This window comes from Mustela putorius, unplaced genomic scaffold (genome assembly GCF_011764305.1).
Source record: "Mustela putorius furo isolate JIRA1106 unplaced genomic scaffold, ASM1176430v1.1 tig00000997_pilon_pilon_pilon, whole genome shotgun sequence".
NCBI lineage: Eukaryota > Metazoa > Chordata > Mammalia > Carnivora > Mustelidae > Mustela > Mustela putorius.
The window spans coordinates 587,416-605,142 of record NW_025421527.1 but is presented as its reverse complement, the minus strand read 5'-3'; the positions used below and the strand labels follow the sequence as shown (position 1 = coordinate 605,142).

Genomic DNA, 17,727 nt, shown 5'->3' with positions numbered 1-17,727 from the left:
GTTTTCCCCCAGTTTGTATTTTTATTTTTTTGAAAGATTTTATTTATTTATTTGACAGTGAGAGAGGGAACACAAGTAGGGGAAGTGGGAAAGGGAGAAGCAGGCTTCCCCCAGAGCAGGGATCCTTAGGTGGGGCTGGATCCCAGGACCCTGGGATCATGACCTGAGCCAAAGGCAGATACTTAACTGAGCCACCCAGCCACTCCTCACTTTTTATTTTGAAGTAAGTTCAAGCTTCAGAAAAGTTATAGTACTGAACTCCCATACACCTTTATATGCATTAATAAATTTTTAACATTTTTTCCACTTGCTTTAACTTTGTACACATCTACATGCACACTATTTTTGCAAACTCTCTGAAGTTAAATATATCCTGTCACTTTATCCCTTTGTACCTGTCACTTTATCCCTTTGTACTGTAGTGTGTATTAAAAAGAAAAAAAAAGGATATTCACTTTAAAAAAAGTTTCTATATTCACTTCTGTAACTACAATATAGTTATCAGATTGAAGATATTTGATACTTTAATCTTACAGTCCAGATTCAAATTGTTAATCATCCCAAAGAAGATGAGCTTTAAGAAGAGTCCTAGAACTTCACATTTGTAACTCAAACTAAAAATTGTTTGAAGTAAGCCATAGAAGAGCTCAGAACTTTACTAACTTGATTAAAATGCCCTAGTGAAGGGGGAGCCACTTCTGACTTTGTAAGGGGGAAGCATGGATACGCCCAAGTTACCAGTAAAGGTGTGACTAAGTGAGCCTACTCTGGAGAGCTCATTTCTCGAGGTGACTTTCGAATGAGACCGTGTGTCCGGAATCCAGGGACCGTGGGTTTCCTTGAGCTCCTGTGTAAAGCACCTTGTTGCTTGGTCTTCACGGTGCTTAAGTTTAACGATGTTCTTCGGGGCCATCCGTCATGCACAGGCTCCGGCCCAGGGGCCGGCAGGTGGGGGAGGGGGCCAGGGACCGCTCAGGTAGCCTGGATCGGTGGAGACTCCTCTCCCCACACAGAAAGCGGGGCTGCCTAGCTGGGGCGTCGCTGGGAGGCCATGGCCCGCGTGCGGCTTCCGGTCTCTTCCGCGGGGCGCCGGGACTCCGCTACGTCATTTCCGGCGGCGCTGGGCATGGTCTGTTGGGAGTTGGCGGCTGCCGCGGCAGCCAAAGGCCTGCCAGTGGAGGTGGGGGAAGCCCGGCGGCCCTGGACAGCATGGCTTCCCCGCTGGAGCTGGAGCAGGACGTGCAGGGGAAAGTGGATTCGTTTCGAGCCCGCATCGCGCAGGAGGCCGAGGATCTGGTGTCCACCTTCTTCCCTCAGAAGTTGTCGGAGCTGGACAGTCGGGTCCAGGAGCTGCGCCTGCAGGACCTGTCCAGGATCCGCTCGGTGCCCGCCCTGGAGCCCGCCGCCGTGCCCGACCCCGCGGGGGACGCGCCCAACCCGGACCCGCCGCCGCCGCTGCAGCCCCAGTCCTCGCCCAAGGTGCCGGCCCTGCCCGAGGGCGAGAGGCAGCTGCTGCGGAGCAACCAGCATCTGGTGGAGCTGATTGAGCGGGTAAAGCCCGAGATCGAGCTGCTGAGAGAGAAGTGCAACACGGTGCGGATGTGGGTGCAGCTGCTCATCCCGAAGGTGGAGGACAGCGACAACTTCGGCGTGTCCATCCAGGAGGACACCGTGGACCAGCTGTGGACCGTGGAGAGCACCGCAGCCTCCTACCTGCGTCGCTTCTCCACCTACTACAACACCAGGGCCAAGCTGGTGTCCAAGATCGTGAAGTACCCCCAGGTGGAAGATTACCGCCGCACGGTGGCCGAGGTGGACGAGAACGAGTATCTGAGCGTGCGCCAGATCCTGCTGCACGTTCGGAACCAGTACGCCACCTTGCACGACGTGATCCTCAAAAACATCGAGAAGATCAAAACCCCTCGGAGCACCAACACTGACAACCTCTACTGAGGGCCTTTCTCCACCCCTCTTTCCTTCAGGAGGTGGTCCAGCTGTTTAGGCAGCCAAAAGGGGTTCTTAATGACTCTACAGGTGACGAAGCGACTGGAAATGTGCGTTACGTTTAATGACAGTTTCCTACGGCTTATCCTCACACTCAGTCCTTGTGGTGTAGCTGTTACTTGCTTTTCCTTTCCTCGAGAGGGTGAGGGTTGGGTTGGCCAAGGAGGAGGACTGCTGTTTTCCAAAGCAGTTTTGTAGATGAATGTTGGCCAGGGTTCTTCTTTATGGCATTGGTGACATTGGATGGTTTCAGGGGTTACTCAAAGAAAAATCTAAAGTTCAAAAGAAAGTTAAGTGAAGTCTTTCCTGAGGTTCTGCTGTATGTTACTTTGTTCAAACCTCAGAAATGCTCCTTTTACCGCCATCGTTTGTTTTTTGCAAGGCAAGGGGTTTAAAGGGATGTGTTTAGGTCATTGTATGTCTCCAGTTTGGCAGATTGAAATAAAACTTGGTTTTAACATTTTATGATGTACTAAGTGTGCTTATCTGAACTGTAATCTTCAGAGGTATAGGATTTCTGTCCTCATTTGGACTCATACCCTTGATATTTTTCGGCTCTGATGTGTAAGAAAAATGAGCGTATAAAGAGTAACAGATCTTCATTGTTCCAAAGAAATGGACTGCCGTGCCTCCCTTAGAATGAAAAGGACTCTATGAAAACTGCTTCCTTGCACAGCTTTCTACCATCTCTGCATCTTCCGGTTTCCTTTCACACAGCGTAGAATTCCTTCTGTGTATTCATTTATCTCCTGCGTTCCTGCTGAATCTTTTAAGCTATGTATCATGTTTACTTTTTTTCTCCTCAGTTGAATTTCATCTCTCTTCCCCTTTTGTCTCTTGAGATGTCTCTTATGGCTTCTCATTTGAATTTCTGTCCCGCGTTATATGAATTACTGTTTATATTTAAAGACTCTAAAATATGACTTTGAGTTTTTTCCTCCTGCTTTTGCTGCCTGGTTGAGGGGAAACCATTATCTTTTCAGCCATGATCTATACTGTTGATATTTTTCATTTCTAGATTCCAGTTTCAGGTACAGTGAATTATTGCATTTTATGTCACCTCATGCATTAGAGTGAATTTCTTCTGATATGATTAATCCTTTGTCCATCATGGTTTTTGTTCAGAATTTTAGTTTTTTGATAATAAATACACTTCAGTCAGCTTAAGTATGTCTATTCAGAACACCTTTTCTTAGTATTACTGTCATTCAAGGATCTTCATCACTCAGAAACACCAGGTGTGGAGGTTATGTAATAACACATTTGGAAAAAGCACGAGTGTGAGTTATTTTTGATACCTCTTTATAATAGGAGTGAGATTATTTCTGTGCACAATGGATAGCTTTTTCTCTTTTTCCCATTTATCTAACAACTTGTGCCCTGAATCCCTGTAATATTTTTGAAACTTTATGCATACATAAGTATGACCTTAATTTTTAAAAACATTGTATAGTAATGCTTTCATGCAATAAATTATTTCTCAAATGAGTTTTTGGTGGGAAAATGATGAGGGATTAAGTTTATTTTTTGTGACAGATGAAAACTTATTTCCCATTGAAATTTCTTGTCTATATAAGATTCTCTGAAACGAGGTGACCATATAAAAGAGGCCATATCTATTTTAAAACTTGTAATTCTACCTTTTCCCTTTTTTTTTTTTTTAAAGAATATCTTTGTAAGGATATAGTTCTTGCTATAAATGCAGTTACCTTCTGAACTTGCTTATGGGTAAGGTCAAAACATGAATAATTTCATCTCTTCTTTCCCCATTTAATGAGTGAAATGACTTCTGAAGCAAGTGTGTTTTGGTTGCCGAGGGCGAAAACTGGCATGAACCTTTATGTACAGACTTGACTTTACATGTTGTTGTAAAAACATTTCATATTTATCAGCAAGAATTGTTTAAAATGTAAAGCAGCGATGTTTTCTTTTGCATGTTTTTTTAGACAAGTTATATTTCCAAGTTTGAACTACACCACATTATTTGTGGTGGGTAGTTTTTTGTTTTTCTGAAGTGGTAGGATACCTGTTAGGTTTTCCTGAGGTTGGCGTCAGTATGTATCTGTCTAGGAAGTGTCTGATGATTCCTGGCATTTCTTCTTTCATTTTCCTTATGTGTTTCACTTGAAGGAATGAAAAGACATTTCTCCATGAGGAAAGTGAGTTGGAGACATAAAATTCTGTTGCAGTTACCTTTGATTTTTAAAATTTTATTTATAGTTTTATCTAGAAACTGCACATTGGTCCTGTTCTTACGAAATGGAGATGAACATTTTTCTATTCCAACCTGTATAGATTAGAAAGATTTATCAACTGACTTAGTAGAAACTTTATTTCAGAAGTAAACTAGAAAATGATATCCAGGCAAAAAAAGGTTTATCCTTTCACTGAACTTCTGAAAAGACTGTCTTTCCAACCTGACTTTGAGTTTTTTCCTCCTGTAGCAACATCAACAACAAAAGAAATGATTGAAAAATCTCTATTTGCATTTGACGGTTCCCCTAGAGAGTTCTCTATTTTCCTTGTAAGGTGTTATATCCGAATCACAAAAGTGGCAGGAACCCTACTGTCGCTTCATACAATTTGGCAGGCATTTAATGGCACACAAATTTGTAAGGGACAGTGTTAAGGGAAGTCCACACTTGCTTAGTTTTCAAGCATAGTTAATCTTCTAAGGTTTAAAATACCTCTTCCATGCATGATACAACTATCATCTTCTGCTTGTTTCTTTTATTCTGAAGCGGTCAGTCCTGTGCCAGACTGAAACAAATAGTCTCTAGCACCCAGGCATGTCTTTTACTAAGAACATATGCTTGTCCTTTGTAGGTAAGGGTTTTTGATATTTGTATTTTCCCCCTGTTCTAATAATGTATCAAACCAAATTGAAGTTGGAATGCTTTTTATAAAGTCTCTTCTGCAAAAATTAGGCCCTTTGTGATTTTCCCTTTTTTGAGAATGGTTGCAAATCTCTTAAAACAATAGACTTATTTTAAAAGTTGGTGTAAAAACATGGTTTCTAATGTATGTTATTTGCCTGTTATTAGTACTTACATCTCCATTTTTGTTCCTGTTAAAAATACCACTGAATTGAGAGAATGTTCTGATGTTTTATTCTTTAAAAATAGTTCTAAAAACTTACTTGGGGGTTAAATAATTTTAGTTTTAAATTACTTTTGTACTTTGTGAAGGCTACTAACTCAAATTTGATTGGAAACTTGGAAATTGATAGATGTGGCCTTTAGAAATGAGTGAAAAATACCTTTCTTAAATCATATAAATGATGTAGAAAAGGCTTAATTTTAACATTTAAACTTTGGAGCTTAGAGGGTTTTTAAAAAATTACTGAATTGTTTATAGATTCCTGGGTTGTTAGAGGCAAAAAATTTTATAGTTTTTACGAAGTTTTCATGTGTCTGCAGAATTCTTAACCAAATGGCCTTAACCATTAATAGAGAACTGTGTGACCTGTTTTAAAGTTTAAAAGAACTATCTTAACCCTCAATTGGAAAAATAATGAAGAAATGACTTAGAACTGTCTAGGTCAAAATTACTGAAGTGTCTGTGTGGGTTTCATTTATTTTAAAGAATACATGAGTGTTTTTAAATCGTTGCAAATTTATGATGCGTATTTCTATAGAGGATAAGCATTTGTATTTAAACCCAATCTTACCAATTATAATTTCATTTGAGTGATACCCCAGATTCAGTTAGCAATAGATAAACCCCCTTTCATTCTGTTTTTCAGGGGTCCTTATGGCTCTGTCTTTTAAGGATGAGAATATTTGTCTGAGTCAGGGATTGTAACTAGAGTGTGGAAAATAGAGATCTGGTAGCCAGGAGGACATGTGCCTAGATGATTGGGAGAATGTCTAGGTATTCAGATTAATATTGTACTCTGCTTTTGGTTTGGGGTTCCCTATGGCATTAGCATATAGCTGTAATTATTATTTAGAGCTTATCCCCCCCAAGAAAAGCGTATTAATTACCTGTTTAAAATTTGTACAAGAAAGCAATTACATTATTTTATACTGATTAGATGAGTTGTTCCTGCTTGCATGATTTGTTATGAATAGGAGGGAATCCTACTTCCTCTGTCAACATTTAAACATCTCTGAAAGATCCTATTGTGCACTGACATCAAGGCATTTTTTAGAAATTACTGATCTTTTTGAAGAAAACAAAGGACTCAGTCAGTTAAGAAACAGGTGCTGGACCACCCTTGTTCTCCCGAGTTGGAAAACTGCACTAACACATGAGTATCTGCCCACCTTGAACTGAAATTGTTCATGGGAAACAGAATATACATTTAGGAGTTTCATGACTTACCTTTTCATCAACAATAATAGGTGCTTTATATTAGATGACCATACATTTGTCTGTTGTTTTCTTTATTGGGCTAAGTCTCTCTTTTTTTTTTAAAGATTTTATTTATTTATTTGAGAGAAAGCACACGCCAGCAAGGGGAGGGGCAAAGGGGGAAAGAGAAGGACAAGCAGACTCCACGCTGAGCAGGAGCCCGGTACCGGCTGGAGCTCCCGACCCTGAGATCATGACCTGAGCGGAAATCAAGAGTTGCGGGTCAGTTAGCTGCTTAACCGACTGAGCCACCCGGGTGCCCCCTGTTGTGTGAAAACTAATTTCCTTAAGGTCAGTTAGCAGAATTTTATCAGTGAAGCTTAGTGAGCCCCGTCATTCACATTTAAAATGTCTTGCTGATAAGCTAAATTTAATGAATTCTGTCACATAGAGAATGTCAAGTGTTATTTTTACTCATTCATGAAAAGCTGGCAGGTGCTGATGAACAGGAGGTGAACCTATAATCAGAATTCGATTCCTTTCACAATTTGGCCATTTGTTCTAGCTTTGTTACGCAAACTCACTTTTACAAAGTTTCACAACCTTATGTCAGAAACCATAACATTTGCTTCAAATACTATTGCTTTCAAAGTGTAAACCATTTGGAAATTGTTGAATATAGTTTTCAATTTAAATTTTTTGAGATTCAGAGATGTACTTTCGCCTGTTAATTTTACAGATGGAGAAATTAAGACCTAGAAACTTACATAGTGTCATAACTCATCACAAAGCAAAGTCAAGAAGCCAAACCCTCTTCCATTTCAGGCCAGTGGTCTTTTCACTGTTCTACACTATCTTCCTATTATCAGTAAATGAGATTATGTTAAAAGAGAGTTCTTCTAGAAACATACAAACAGAGAATTCCACAAATTAATGTGTCCTTATGATGTGGTATGTTACTTAGTCCACAGAATTTAAGAGAAGTTGCAATGTTTCTAAACCTGCAAAATTTTACTTAAGATTGTGTAAAGAAAAAATTTTTTAAATCTCTAAATTTATGTTAAATGTAATTTGGTTATAAAAATAATTCTTACTGAACAAAACCCAGGAGAGTCTCAGTAGCTCCAATCCTATATCCTTCTGAGGAGGAGTTACTTTATACCATCAGGAAGGCCTTTTGTGTTAGAGGCTGGTGCTTTTAGAGCATCTGGGGACAGACCAGGAGAAGTATATTACAAGAGTTTGTTTTTTTACTTTTTAATGTATGAATTTAAAATTTCCTACTAACCAACTCCGCCACTCCTAATCTTTACCACCAAAGAATTGCTGAATGGAGTTGTTACAGTGTTCGGGCTGCTGTTCCTAATAACCTACAGGATAAAGGGGGAAAGCAGAAGAGCTGTAGTTTTGTTGGGGAGGAAGCCCAAAAGGGCCATTTCCCAAAAGAAGTTTATTCTCTAACGCGGCACTGTATTCAGTACAGTAGACACTAGTCTTCAGATGTAACTGGTCATCTGAGATGGGCTAAAAGCATAAAAGGCACTCAAGAGTTTGAAGATTTAGTATAAAGAAATAAAATATCTCAATTTTTATATCAATTACATGTTAGATGATAGTATTTTAGCTGTACTGGGCTAAATTATTAAAATTTCACACATTTCTTTTCACCTTTTAATTTGTATACTAGAAAGTATGAAGTTACTTATATATATAAAGTTGGACAGAACTGCGTGAGAGCTAAAATTTCTAAGGTAATTGGGATGAGCCTTGAAGCTGAAACAGAACTTTGGACAGAGGTGTATTATGGGGACCTAGTATTTCATGAAGTGTGGATTTTTTGATTTTTAGTAAAATTTTTATTAGTTTGCCATCCAGTTCATAGTGTACAATTCAGTAAAAGCCATTCTGGGAGAACCTAAACTCTGTGAACCAAGCCTCTCTGGATACCAACTTGATCTTGGAACTTAGAATGCCTGAAGGCGTGGATGGTTAGAACGCCCCATAAGCACGCCTTCTAAACAGGATGTCTGTCACTCAGACTTTGGGGATCGCCTAGAGTATAGTCATCTATATGGCTACTTCAGGGAAGCTTTGTATGCTTTAGAAACCAAATAAATTCGCGCCTGGGTGGCTCAGTGGGTTACGCCTCTGCCTTCTGCTTGGGTCATGGTCTCAGGGTCCTGGGATGAAGGCCCGCATCGGGCTCTCTGCTCAGCAGGGAGCTTGCTTCCCCGTCTCTCTCCCTAGTTGTGATTTCTCTCCCTGTCAAATAAATAAATAAATGATTCTTAGAAACCAAATAGATGGTAAGTTTGGCATCTTACTATAAAAATTGAGACACAAACTGTTTTTGTGTGGGCGAAAGAATACTGTACCCCTGGTGCCTCCAGATACGTGTAGGCAAAGTCAGGCTATCCTTTATGGAGCAGCATTTGAACACTCAGATCCCCAGAGTGCCATTGAATCCCCATAATAATTACGTTTCTTTTTAAATTTTTTTTTATGTCTATGTATATTCTCTCTACATAAGTTCCTTGAGAATAGTGAGATTTTTTACTTACTCTTTTGGGGTTTTGCCTACAGTAAATTTCTGAAGTATTTTTGAATTAAATTGAACTAAACCCAAACTAGGTCAAACTGCAGAAAATTGTTTCTCCCTTTTCCCCTAAGACATACAGGCAACAAGTGAGGCACTTTGCTGCAGTTGAACAAGTATGTGGATGTGGACCCAGAAATACGTGACAGTTTTAGGTGTGAGACCCCTAAAAATCGGACTCAGAAGTAAACAAAGGCCAGTTTCTGGCTTCTAATTAAACTTTTCATGTCCCCATAATGCGAATGTTTTCGAGCGCTCCTGGCAGCTCTCCTTCGATACTCCCAGTGATTTCATTAAGCCTGCTCAGCCGGCGACAGCTGCAAGTTATTCCAAACATCTGCGCTGAATCCCCACTGAAAACAACTCTCTCACCCCATTAACAACACCAGTAATTCCTTATTACTTTTCTAGCCACGAGTTGTGGAGAAATAACTCTAGTTATTCCTCCTCAAAGAGGGAGGAATCCTGAAAATTGTTTCTCAGCACTGATTCTCTGTGCTCGTGCACATAAAGCTCTGTCTTCCAGATTCCTGTACTAAAAAGTTCAATAGTGTCGTTACTACTTGAACATTAATATAGTTTGCTAAATAGTTAAGAAGGAATTCTTTCAGATTTTATTGAGTTTTATTTGCTAATAAATATGAAGACTTAAAACATTTTGCACAAAAATTATTTCGTGAGGCCTCCTGGGTTGGCTCAGTTGGTTAAGTGTCTGCCTTCGGCTCAGCTCTTGATCCCAGGTCCTGGGATCGAGTTCCGCATCCGGCTCTCAGGTCTGTCTCCCTCTGCCCCTCCTCCTACGCGTTCAGTCTCTTTCCCTCTCAAATAAACAAAATCTTAAAAAAAATTATTTCATAAATTTTGTACAGTTTAGAGTAAGTATAGAGAACTCAGCACACCACTGCCTTATTCCTCTGCTTCTTTAATATTGGTGAATATTTTTCTTTGCTTTTCTCCCTACATTTATGCCGTGAGCCAAGCACAAAATTATTGTGAGCACATGACCTCCACATTTCGCAGCTCACTGCACTGTTAGGCTCCCATCCAGAGCTGAAGAAGTTGGACTGTCCGGTCACTGTCCGGTCACTGTCCGGAGAGGAGTAATACTCAGTTCTGCTTATAGATAGTTAACAGACGGCATGAAAAAAAGACCTCTCAGAAAGTCATTTTATGAACCTCATGAGCCGAGGGTTAATATTTTCAATAAGAACCCTGTAAGTCAAATGCAATTCTTCTGAGTTTAAGCTCCACATTGTTCTGTTTCATTTATTTTTAAAAAGATTTTATTTATTTGAGAGAGGGAGAGAGTGAGCAAGCATAAACAGGACGAGGGGAGAGGCAGAGGGAGAGGGCAAAGCAGGCTGCCCACAGAGCAGGGAGTCCGATGCGGGGCTCCATCCCAGGACCCTGGGATCATGACCTGAGCCGAAGACAGGCGCTTAACCAACTGGAGCCACCCAGACACCCCACACTATTGGGTTTTATTATAAGAAGTCTAAAAATGACATAAGTAGTATAGTAGGAAGAGTAAGTTGACTTTGATGAAAGTAATATCTTTAAATTTTTATTTTTAAATTTAATTTTATTTGCATATAATTAACATAAAGTATATTATTTGTTTCAGAGGTAGAGGTCAGTGATTCATCAGTTGTGTGTAAGACCCAGTGCTCGTTACGTCATGTGCTCGCCTTCATGCCATCACCCAGTTACTCCATTTCCCTCCAACACCTCAGTCTGTTTCTTATGTTTAGGAGTCTCTTATGGTTTGTCTCCCTCTCTGATGTCATTGTGTTTTATTTTCCCTCTCTTCTCCTATGTTCCTCTGTTTTGTTTCTTAAATTCTCCATAGGATTGAGATCATCTGATAGTTGTCTTTCTCCGATTGACTTATTTTGCTCAGCATAATACCCTCTAGCTCCATCCATGTTATTGCAAATGGCAAGATTTCGGTTTTTGATGGCTCAGTAATATTCCGTGTGTGTGTGTGTGTGTGTGTATACCATTGTGTGTGTGTGTGTGTGTATACCATATCTTCTTTATCCATTCATCTGTTGATGGACATCTGGGCTCTTTCCATAGTTGGCTATTGTGGACATTGCTGCTATGAACATTGGGGTACAGGTGCTCCTTTGGATCACTACATTTGTATCTTTAGGGTAAATACCTAGTAGTGTGATTGCTGGGTTGTAGGGTGGCTCTATTTTCAACTCTTTGAGGAACCTCCATGCTGTTTTCCAGAGTGGCCACACCAGCTTGCATTCCCACCAACAGTATAGGAGGGTTCCCCTTTCTCTGCATCCTCGCCAACATCTGTCGTTTCCTGACTTGTTAATTTGAGCCATTCTGACTGGTGTGAGGTGGATCTCATAGTGGTTTTGATTTGTATTTCCCTGATGCCAAGTAATGTTGAGCACTTTTTCATTTGCCTTTTGGCTGTTTGGAAGTCTTGTTTGCAGAAATGTCTGTCTGTGTCTTCTGCCCATTTCTTGACTGGATTATTTGTTCTTCGGGTGTTGAGTTTGATAAGTTATTTTATAGATTTGGATACTAGCCCTTTATCTGATAAGACATTTGCAAATATCTTCTCCCATTCTGTCAGTTGTCTTTTGGTTTTGTCCACCGTTTCGAAAGTTTTTTATCTTGATGATGTTTAAACTTTTAGAAAGAAGATAGAGAGTATTGGCAACAACAAATGAATCAGAATAGCTTGATTAAAGCAGGCAAACATAGGGACGCCTGGGTGGCATAGTCGGTTAAACATCTAACTTTTGGTTTAGGCTCATGTCATGATCTCAGGGTTGTGAGATCGAGCCCTGTGTCCACTCTGTGCTTAGGGCAGAGTCCGCTTGAGATTCTCTCTCCCTCTGTTCATGCTCCTTCTCTCTCTCTCTAATATAAAATTAAATAAATCTTTGAAAAATAAAGCAAGCAAATGTAGCTTATTAAAAGAATATCTCCTTGGGATGCCTGGGTGGCTCAGTTGATTAAGCATCTGCCTTTGGCTCAGGTCATGATCCCAGGGTCCTAGGATCAAGTCCCACATCGGGCTCCTTGCTCAGCAGGGAGTCTGCTTCTCTCTCTGCCTCTGCCTGCTTGTGCTCTCTCTCTCTCTCTGACAAATACATAAAAAAATAAAATCTTTAAAATAAAATAAAAGAATATCTTCTTAGTTTTGTAGCATGTGCTAATTTTTTGTTTTGCAAGTACACACATTGAGACTTAAACCTATGGATTACATGGGATATGCTTATTCTGTAAAAATGTTTTGTAAAAAAGTCTTCAGCTCCCTAAGGAGATTTAAGCATTTGAAAATTGAATGACATTTCAAAATTGAAAAATGAAATCTTTGATAAAAGCAAAGGCTATGGGAATTACCCTGATCTCAAAGAAATACTACTCATTCCTTTTAACTCTTTCATTCCTACTTCAGAAACCATTTAAATTTACTCAAAAAGATTTAATTTAAAAGTTCTGCCTAGAACTTAGATTTTAAAATTCTGCCTAGGGCCACCTGGGTGACTGACTCAGTTAAGTGTCTGCTTTTGCCTTGGGTCTTGATCCCGGGGTCCTGAGATCGAGCCCTGCATCAGGCTCCCTGCTCAGCGGGGAGTCCGCTTCTCCCTCTCTCCCCTGCTTGTTGTGTGGGTGTGTCTCTTGCTCTCTAATAAGTAAATAAAATCTTTAAAAAAAATTATGCCTAGAAAATAATTTTGAAATTTTTAGTATTATTCACAGTAGTACTCTGTTGGTCTCCCACTCTCTCCTTTTTAAAGATTTTATTTATTTATTTGACAGAGAGAGAGACAATGAGAGAGGGAACACGAGCAGGGGAGTGGGAGAGGGAGAAGCAGGCTCCACATTGAGCGGGGAGCCTGATGCGGGGCTGGATCTCAGGACCCTGGGATCATGATCTGAGCCAAAGGCAGCCGCTTAACTGACTGAGTCACCCAGGTGCCCCTGTGTTAGTCTCCTAAATTAATTTAAACATGTTTATGTAAGAGACAGATTGATGTTTCTCTTAACAAACTAATGCTGGAATATCTTTTAATTTATTTATTTTGCTTGAAACATCAATAATTTCTAACCTAAATTTCCTCTGAAATTTTTAGCTAAACTGTGAAATTAATGGCTAATTTATTTCTTAGATATAATCTTAATTTCTTCTCAGTAATTTCAAGAGGCACTATGACCTTATTAAAGCATAAAATTGACTAACATTGACTAACATATCCTGAAGATTTACTGATCTCTTATTTTGTTCAAGCATATATGACACCATTTCTGTACATGTTTTTGGGATCACAGTATTAATGCATTTACTAACTTATGTTTGGGAACACTTTTGCTGTGCAATCTTAGTAACAATGATACGATGTTTAGTACAAAATTACAATAGACAGAGTACTATGTCAACTACTCATACATTATTCGGTCATATACATTTTTTAATTAAGTAAACTCTACACCAATCGTGGGGCTTGAAATCACAACCCCAGGATCAAGAGTCACATGCTCTTCTGACTGAACCAGCCAGGTGCCCCTGTTCTGTCCTTTGTTAATTAAACAAACATTACCGTTACCTACTATAAAACAAGTTTTCCTGTTTATCATGCCTATGAGTTATATTTATGTACTTCTGTAGTTTTTAAAGCCACTTACTCTCTAATGACTAAGACGTATTCTTCAGTCTCAACCTCCCCCACCACCCCACCCCGGTATACTTAAGTCTGTTTTAGGTGAGCCATAAATTGGTTTTATATTCATAGCCTTACAGTGCTCATGTGGGTAGCAGACAGCAGCTGTTTTTTGTTTCTGGATTTGAACTTGCTCTTGGATCATTTTAAACAGCTAAGCTATATACTCAGCCTGAAGTTTGGTGGTCTAAAACTACTGTCCAGGAATTTTACCTTACTATTTGATGTTGGTGAGGTTTTTATGTTTTATATTCTGAGACTCGTCAGGTCATACTTCGATCATTCTTTGATTTTCTGCCCATAGTAGAGTCATAAATGTATTTCATCCCATTTTAACAATTCTTGATTCTCTTCAGGAAAAGGTTTATCCTGGGAGCTGTAGAAATAAATAATAGGTTCAGGGATTTATGGGCAAGTTTCCCTGACTCATGACTTAAAACATGTAAGAATAATTACTAATATGTATGTAAGGCTGCCTATATTTATTTTGACTTTAGCACTTTAGTATGTGCCCATGTTAGAATTATTTATGCAAATGCATTTTGGGGTCTTATCAATAATATTGAAATAATTCTCTATGTTCATATGAAATTACTTCAGTTTACCTTCATTTACAATCATCAGTAGTTGTTACTTTCATATAATTACCTGTCATTTGTATAAATGGCAATAAAGATGATCTGTGATGACCATTTTCTCCTCAGGATCTTTAGCATCCTGATCTTATATGATTCAGAGTGATGTTAAAGGTAGCACCTGCTTCCTGATCATACACAAAGAAAAACCAGATGTACACAGGGACAGACCAGAGATTTTATATTATAGATAAATATGACCTGATAGATAAGTATGTTTGAGAAGTTGGGATGGCTCTTGATTTTGTTTTATTTAGGGACATCCCAGAAACCCACCCACGTAGCAGACAGATTCCAGTAGTCTTAGCAGTTTGATAAACGGCCTTTCATGAGTGAATTGTATTTTCCACTTAGAAGATCTCAGTGTCTCTTTCCTTGGTGATTTCAGAAAAACTTATTTTGATTTGGTGACTGTTGGTATGTTGGGATAAAATTGTTGACAGAGCTGGGTCTAAATCCTAGTTGGGCTCAGTTTTTTTAAATGAGAGCATACACTCCCTGATCTCTAAGGCTTCTTCCTGCCCCGTGACTCTGTGCCTTTGCTCAATATAATTTCTGTCATATTTTGCTTGACTTTTGGAATGTAACAGCAGACCTTCAAGAGAATCTCCTACAGAAAACTTGACCAAACCTGAGATTTTAGGGATGGGAGGGCGATGATCATAAAGCCTTCAAAGATGAAAATATAAGCCGAGTTCTGCAAGTTGAGTAGATATTCTGTCACACAGAATAATAAAGAGCAAGGGCATTCCAGACTCCAGGAACTACACTGTAAAGTTGAGCATCTGTGAAAGAATGTGGCGGGAAAGAAAAGGAAAAATTTGAGTTTATTAGAGTTCGGGTGTTATTGTACAGTTGAAGAAGGACATTGGGCCCAGATTTTCACTGTATTAGCCACTGCCTCTTAGTCAAATATATATTCTGTATTTATATGCTTTTTGAATGTCACAAATATAGCAAATATATCACAAATAAAGAGTTGGAAAGTAGAAAAAAACTTCAGGAAAATTTTAGCCTGCTTTGGGTTGTTTTATTTATTTAACCTTTTTGCATTAGTTGAGTATCTTTGTTTAATAATTGTTAGAATGTTGAAACAAAGAGAGGGTTAGGGTTAGTCAGGTGAATATCTTTACCTCCTTTTGTTATCTAATATTCATTTCCTAGACACTTTTCTTGGTGGGTTTTTTGTTTTCCTAATTAATAGGCATTTGTTTCCCTTTTCAGTTTATCACTCCTCCTCATAATTAGCCTAATCCTCCAGTCAGCCATTTTGTCTAGATTGTCATCTGCCATGTCTTCTGAGCTCTGTGTGGGTAGCTGGATTTTCCATGATCTTCTGTGAAGTTAGAGTGCAGAACCATTTGATAAGTGCAAAGAGTCTATCTGAAGCCATATTTCCTAATAGAAGGAAATTCCTGTAACAGCGAAGATCCAAAACTTAGAAAAAGAAACCCCCCCTCCCCCTACATACTCCTCTAAAATAAGGAGCGTTCCCTTACTCTTGCCTCTGGCCTCCCATTGCTAATGAGAACACTTGTGCGTGACCTGCCATTCCAGGGCAGGGCTGAACGCATCTCACTTCCTCCAGCTCCACCATTAATTACTCATATCTGCGCTTGCAGACCTCACATTGGAGAGTGAACTCCAGCTTAAATTCTTTTTCTTTTTTCAACTTTTATTGTAATTCTGGTGTCATTAACATACAGCGTTAGAACAGTTTCGGGTGCGCGATAGTGATTCAGCCCTTCTGTACATCACCGCTGCTCATCACAGCCAGTGTCCTCCCCAACCCCCATCCCCTGTTGCCCCCGTCCTCCCCACCCCTCCCCCTCAGGGACCATCAGTTTGTTCCCTGTGGGTCTGTTTCTTGCTCTCTCACTCGTTTTTTCCCTTTGCTTGTTTGGTTTCTTCAAATTCCACAGACGAGTGAAATCATATGGTATTTGTCTTTCTCTGACTGACTGACTTCGCTTAGCATCGTTCTCTCTAGTTGCGTCCATGTTGTTGTAAATAGAAAGATTTCATTCTTTTTCATGGCAGAATAATACATGCACCACATCTTCTTCATCCGTCCATCAGTCGGTGGACACTTGGGCAGCTTCCATGTCTCGGCTATTATAGGTAATTCTGCTACAAACGTAAGGATGCATGTATCCCTTTGAATTGACATTCTTGTGTTCTTTGGGTTAAGACCCACCAGTCTGATTGCTGGATCATAAGGTAATTCTGTTTTTAACTTTTCGAGGAACCTCCATGTTGTTTTCCACAGGGGCCGCACCAGTTTGCATCCCCACCAACAGTGCATGAGTGTTTCTTTTTCTCCACATCCTCGCCAACACCTGTTGTCTCTTGTGCTGCTGATTCCAGCCATTCTGACAGGTGTGCGGTGATATCTCATTGTGGTTTTGATTTGCATTTCCCTGGTGATGAGTGATGTGGAGCATCTTTTCATGTGTTTGCTGGCCATCTGGATGTTTTCTTTGGAGAAGTATCTGTTCATATGTTCTGCCTGTTTTTTAATTGGATTATTCGGTTTTGGGGTGTTGAGTTTTATAAGCTCTTTATATATTTTGAGTGCTAACCCTTTATCAGATATGTCATTTGCGAGTATCTTCTCCCTTTCCATATGTTGCCTTTTAGTTTTACTGGTTGTTTCCTTCACTGAGGCATTGTATTTTGATATAGTCTTAGTAGTTTATTTTTGCTTTTGTTTCCCTTGACTCCAGAGACAGATCTGGAAAGTTGCTTCAGCTGGTGTCAGAGAAATTACTGCTTGTGTTCTCTTCTAGAATATTTATGGTTTCAGGTCTCATGTTTAGGTCTTTAATCCTTTTTGAATTTATTTTTTGGGTATGATCTAAGAAAGGGATCCGGTTTCATTCTTTCGCAACTGCTGTCCAGTTCTCCCAAACCATTTGTTTTCTCCATTGGATATTCTTTCCTGCCATATTGAAGATTAATTGACCGTATAATTGAGGGTTCATTTCTAGGTTTTCTTTTCTGTTCATTGATCTGTATGTCTATTTTTGTGCCAGTGCCATATTGTTCTGGTTACTGCAGCTTTGTAATATCACTTCAAGTCTGGAACATGATGCCTCCAGCTTTGCTTTTCTTCTTCAAGATTGCTTTGGCTGTTCAGGGACTTTTGTGGTTCCATACACACATTAGGGTTATTTGTTCTAGTTCTTTTTTAAAAAAAAATTTATTTTTTTAACCATCTTTTTTGAAAGATTTAATTTATTAGAGAGCATAAGATGCAGGAGAGGGAGAGGGAGAAGCAGGCTCCTCACTGAGCAAGGATCCTGGCGTCAGGCTCCATCCCAGAACCCCAGGATTATGACCTGGATCGAAGGCAGATACTTAACCGACTGAACCATCCAGATGCCCTTGTTCTGGTTCTGTGAAAAAAGCTGTTGATATTTTGATAGGGATTGCATTAAATGTGTAGATTGCTTTGGGTCGTATAGACATTTTAACGGTATTTTTTTCTTCCCATCTGTGA

The 17,727-nt window shown here is 39.6% G+C and overlaps 2 protein-coding genes across 2 annotated transcripts in view; both read left to right on the top strand.

Annotated features, from left to right (window-relative positions):
- ATF6 (activating transcription factor 6) overlaps nt 1-17,727 on the top strand; it is a 210,914-nt gene that overhangs the window by 128,700 nt on the left and 64,487 nt on the right. The window lies entirely within an intron of this gene.
- Nucleotides 134-6,365, top strand: LOC106005646 (proteasome activator complex subunit 3-like). The gene has a single exon (XM_045086555.1). The coding sequence runs from the start codon at nt 919-921 to the stop codon at nt 1,951-1,953; it is 1,035 nt and encodes a 344-aa protein (XP_044942490.1). The 5' UTR covers nt 134-918; the 3' UTR covers nt 1,954-6,365.

Bases quoted from the DNA above. Each gene is read 5' to 3' on its own strand.
- LOC106005646 (XM_045086555.1), top strand. From the start codon at position 919: ATGCACAGGCTCCGGCCCAGGGGCCGGCAGGTGGGGGAGGGGGCCAGG.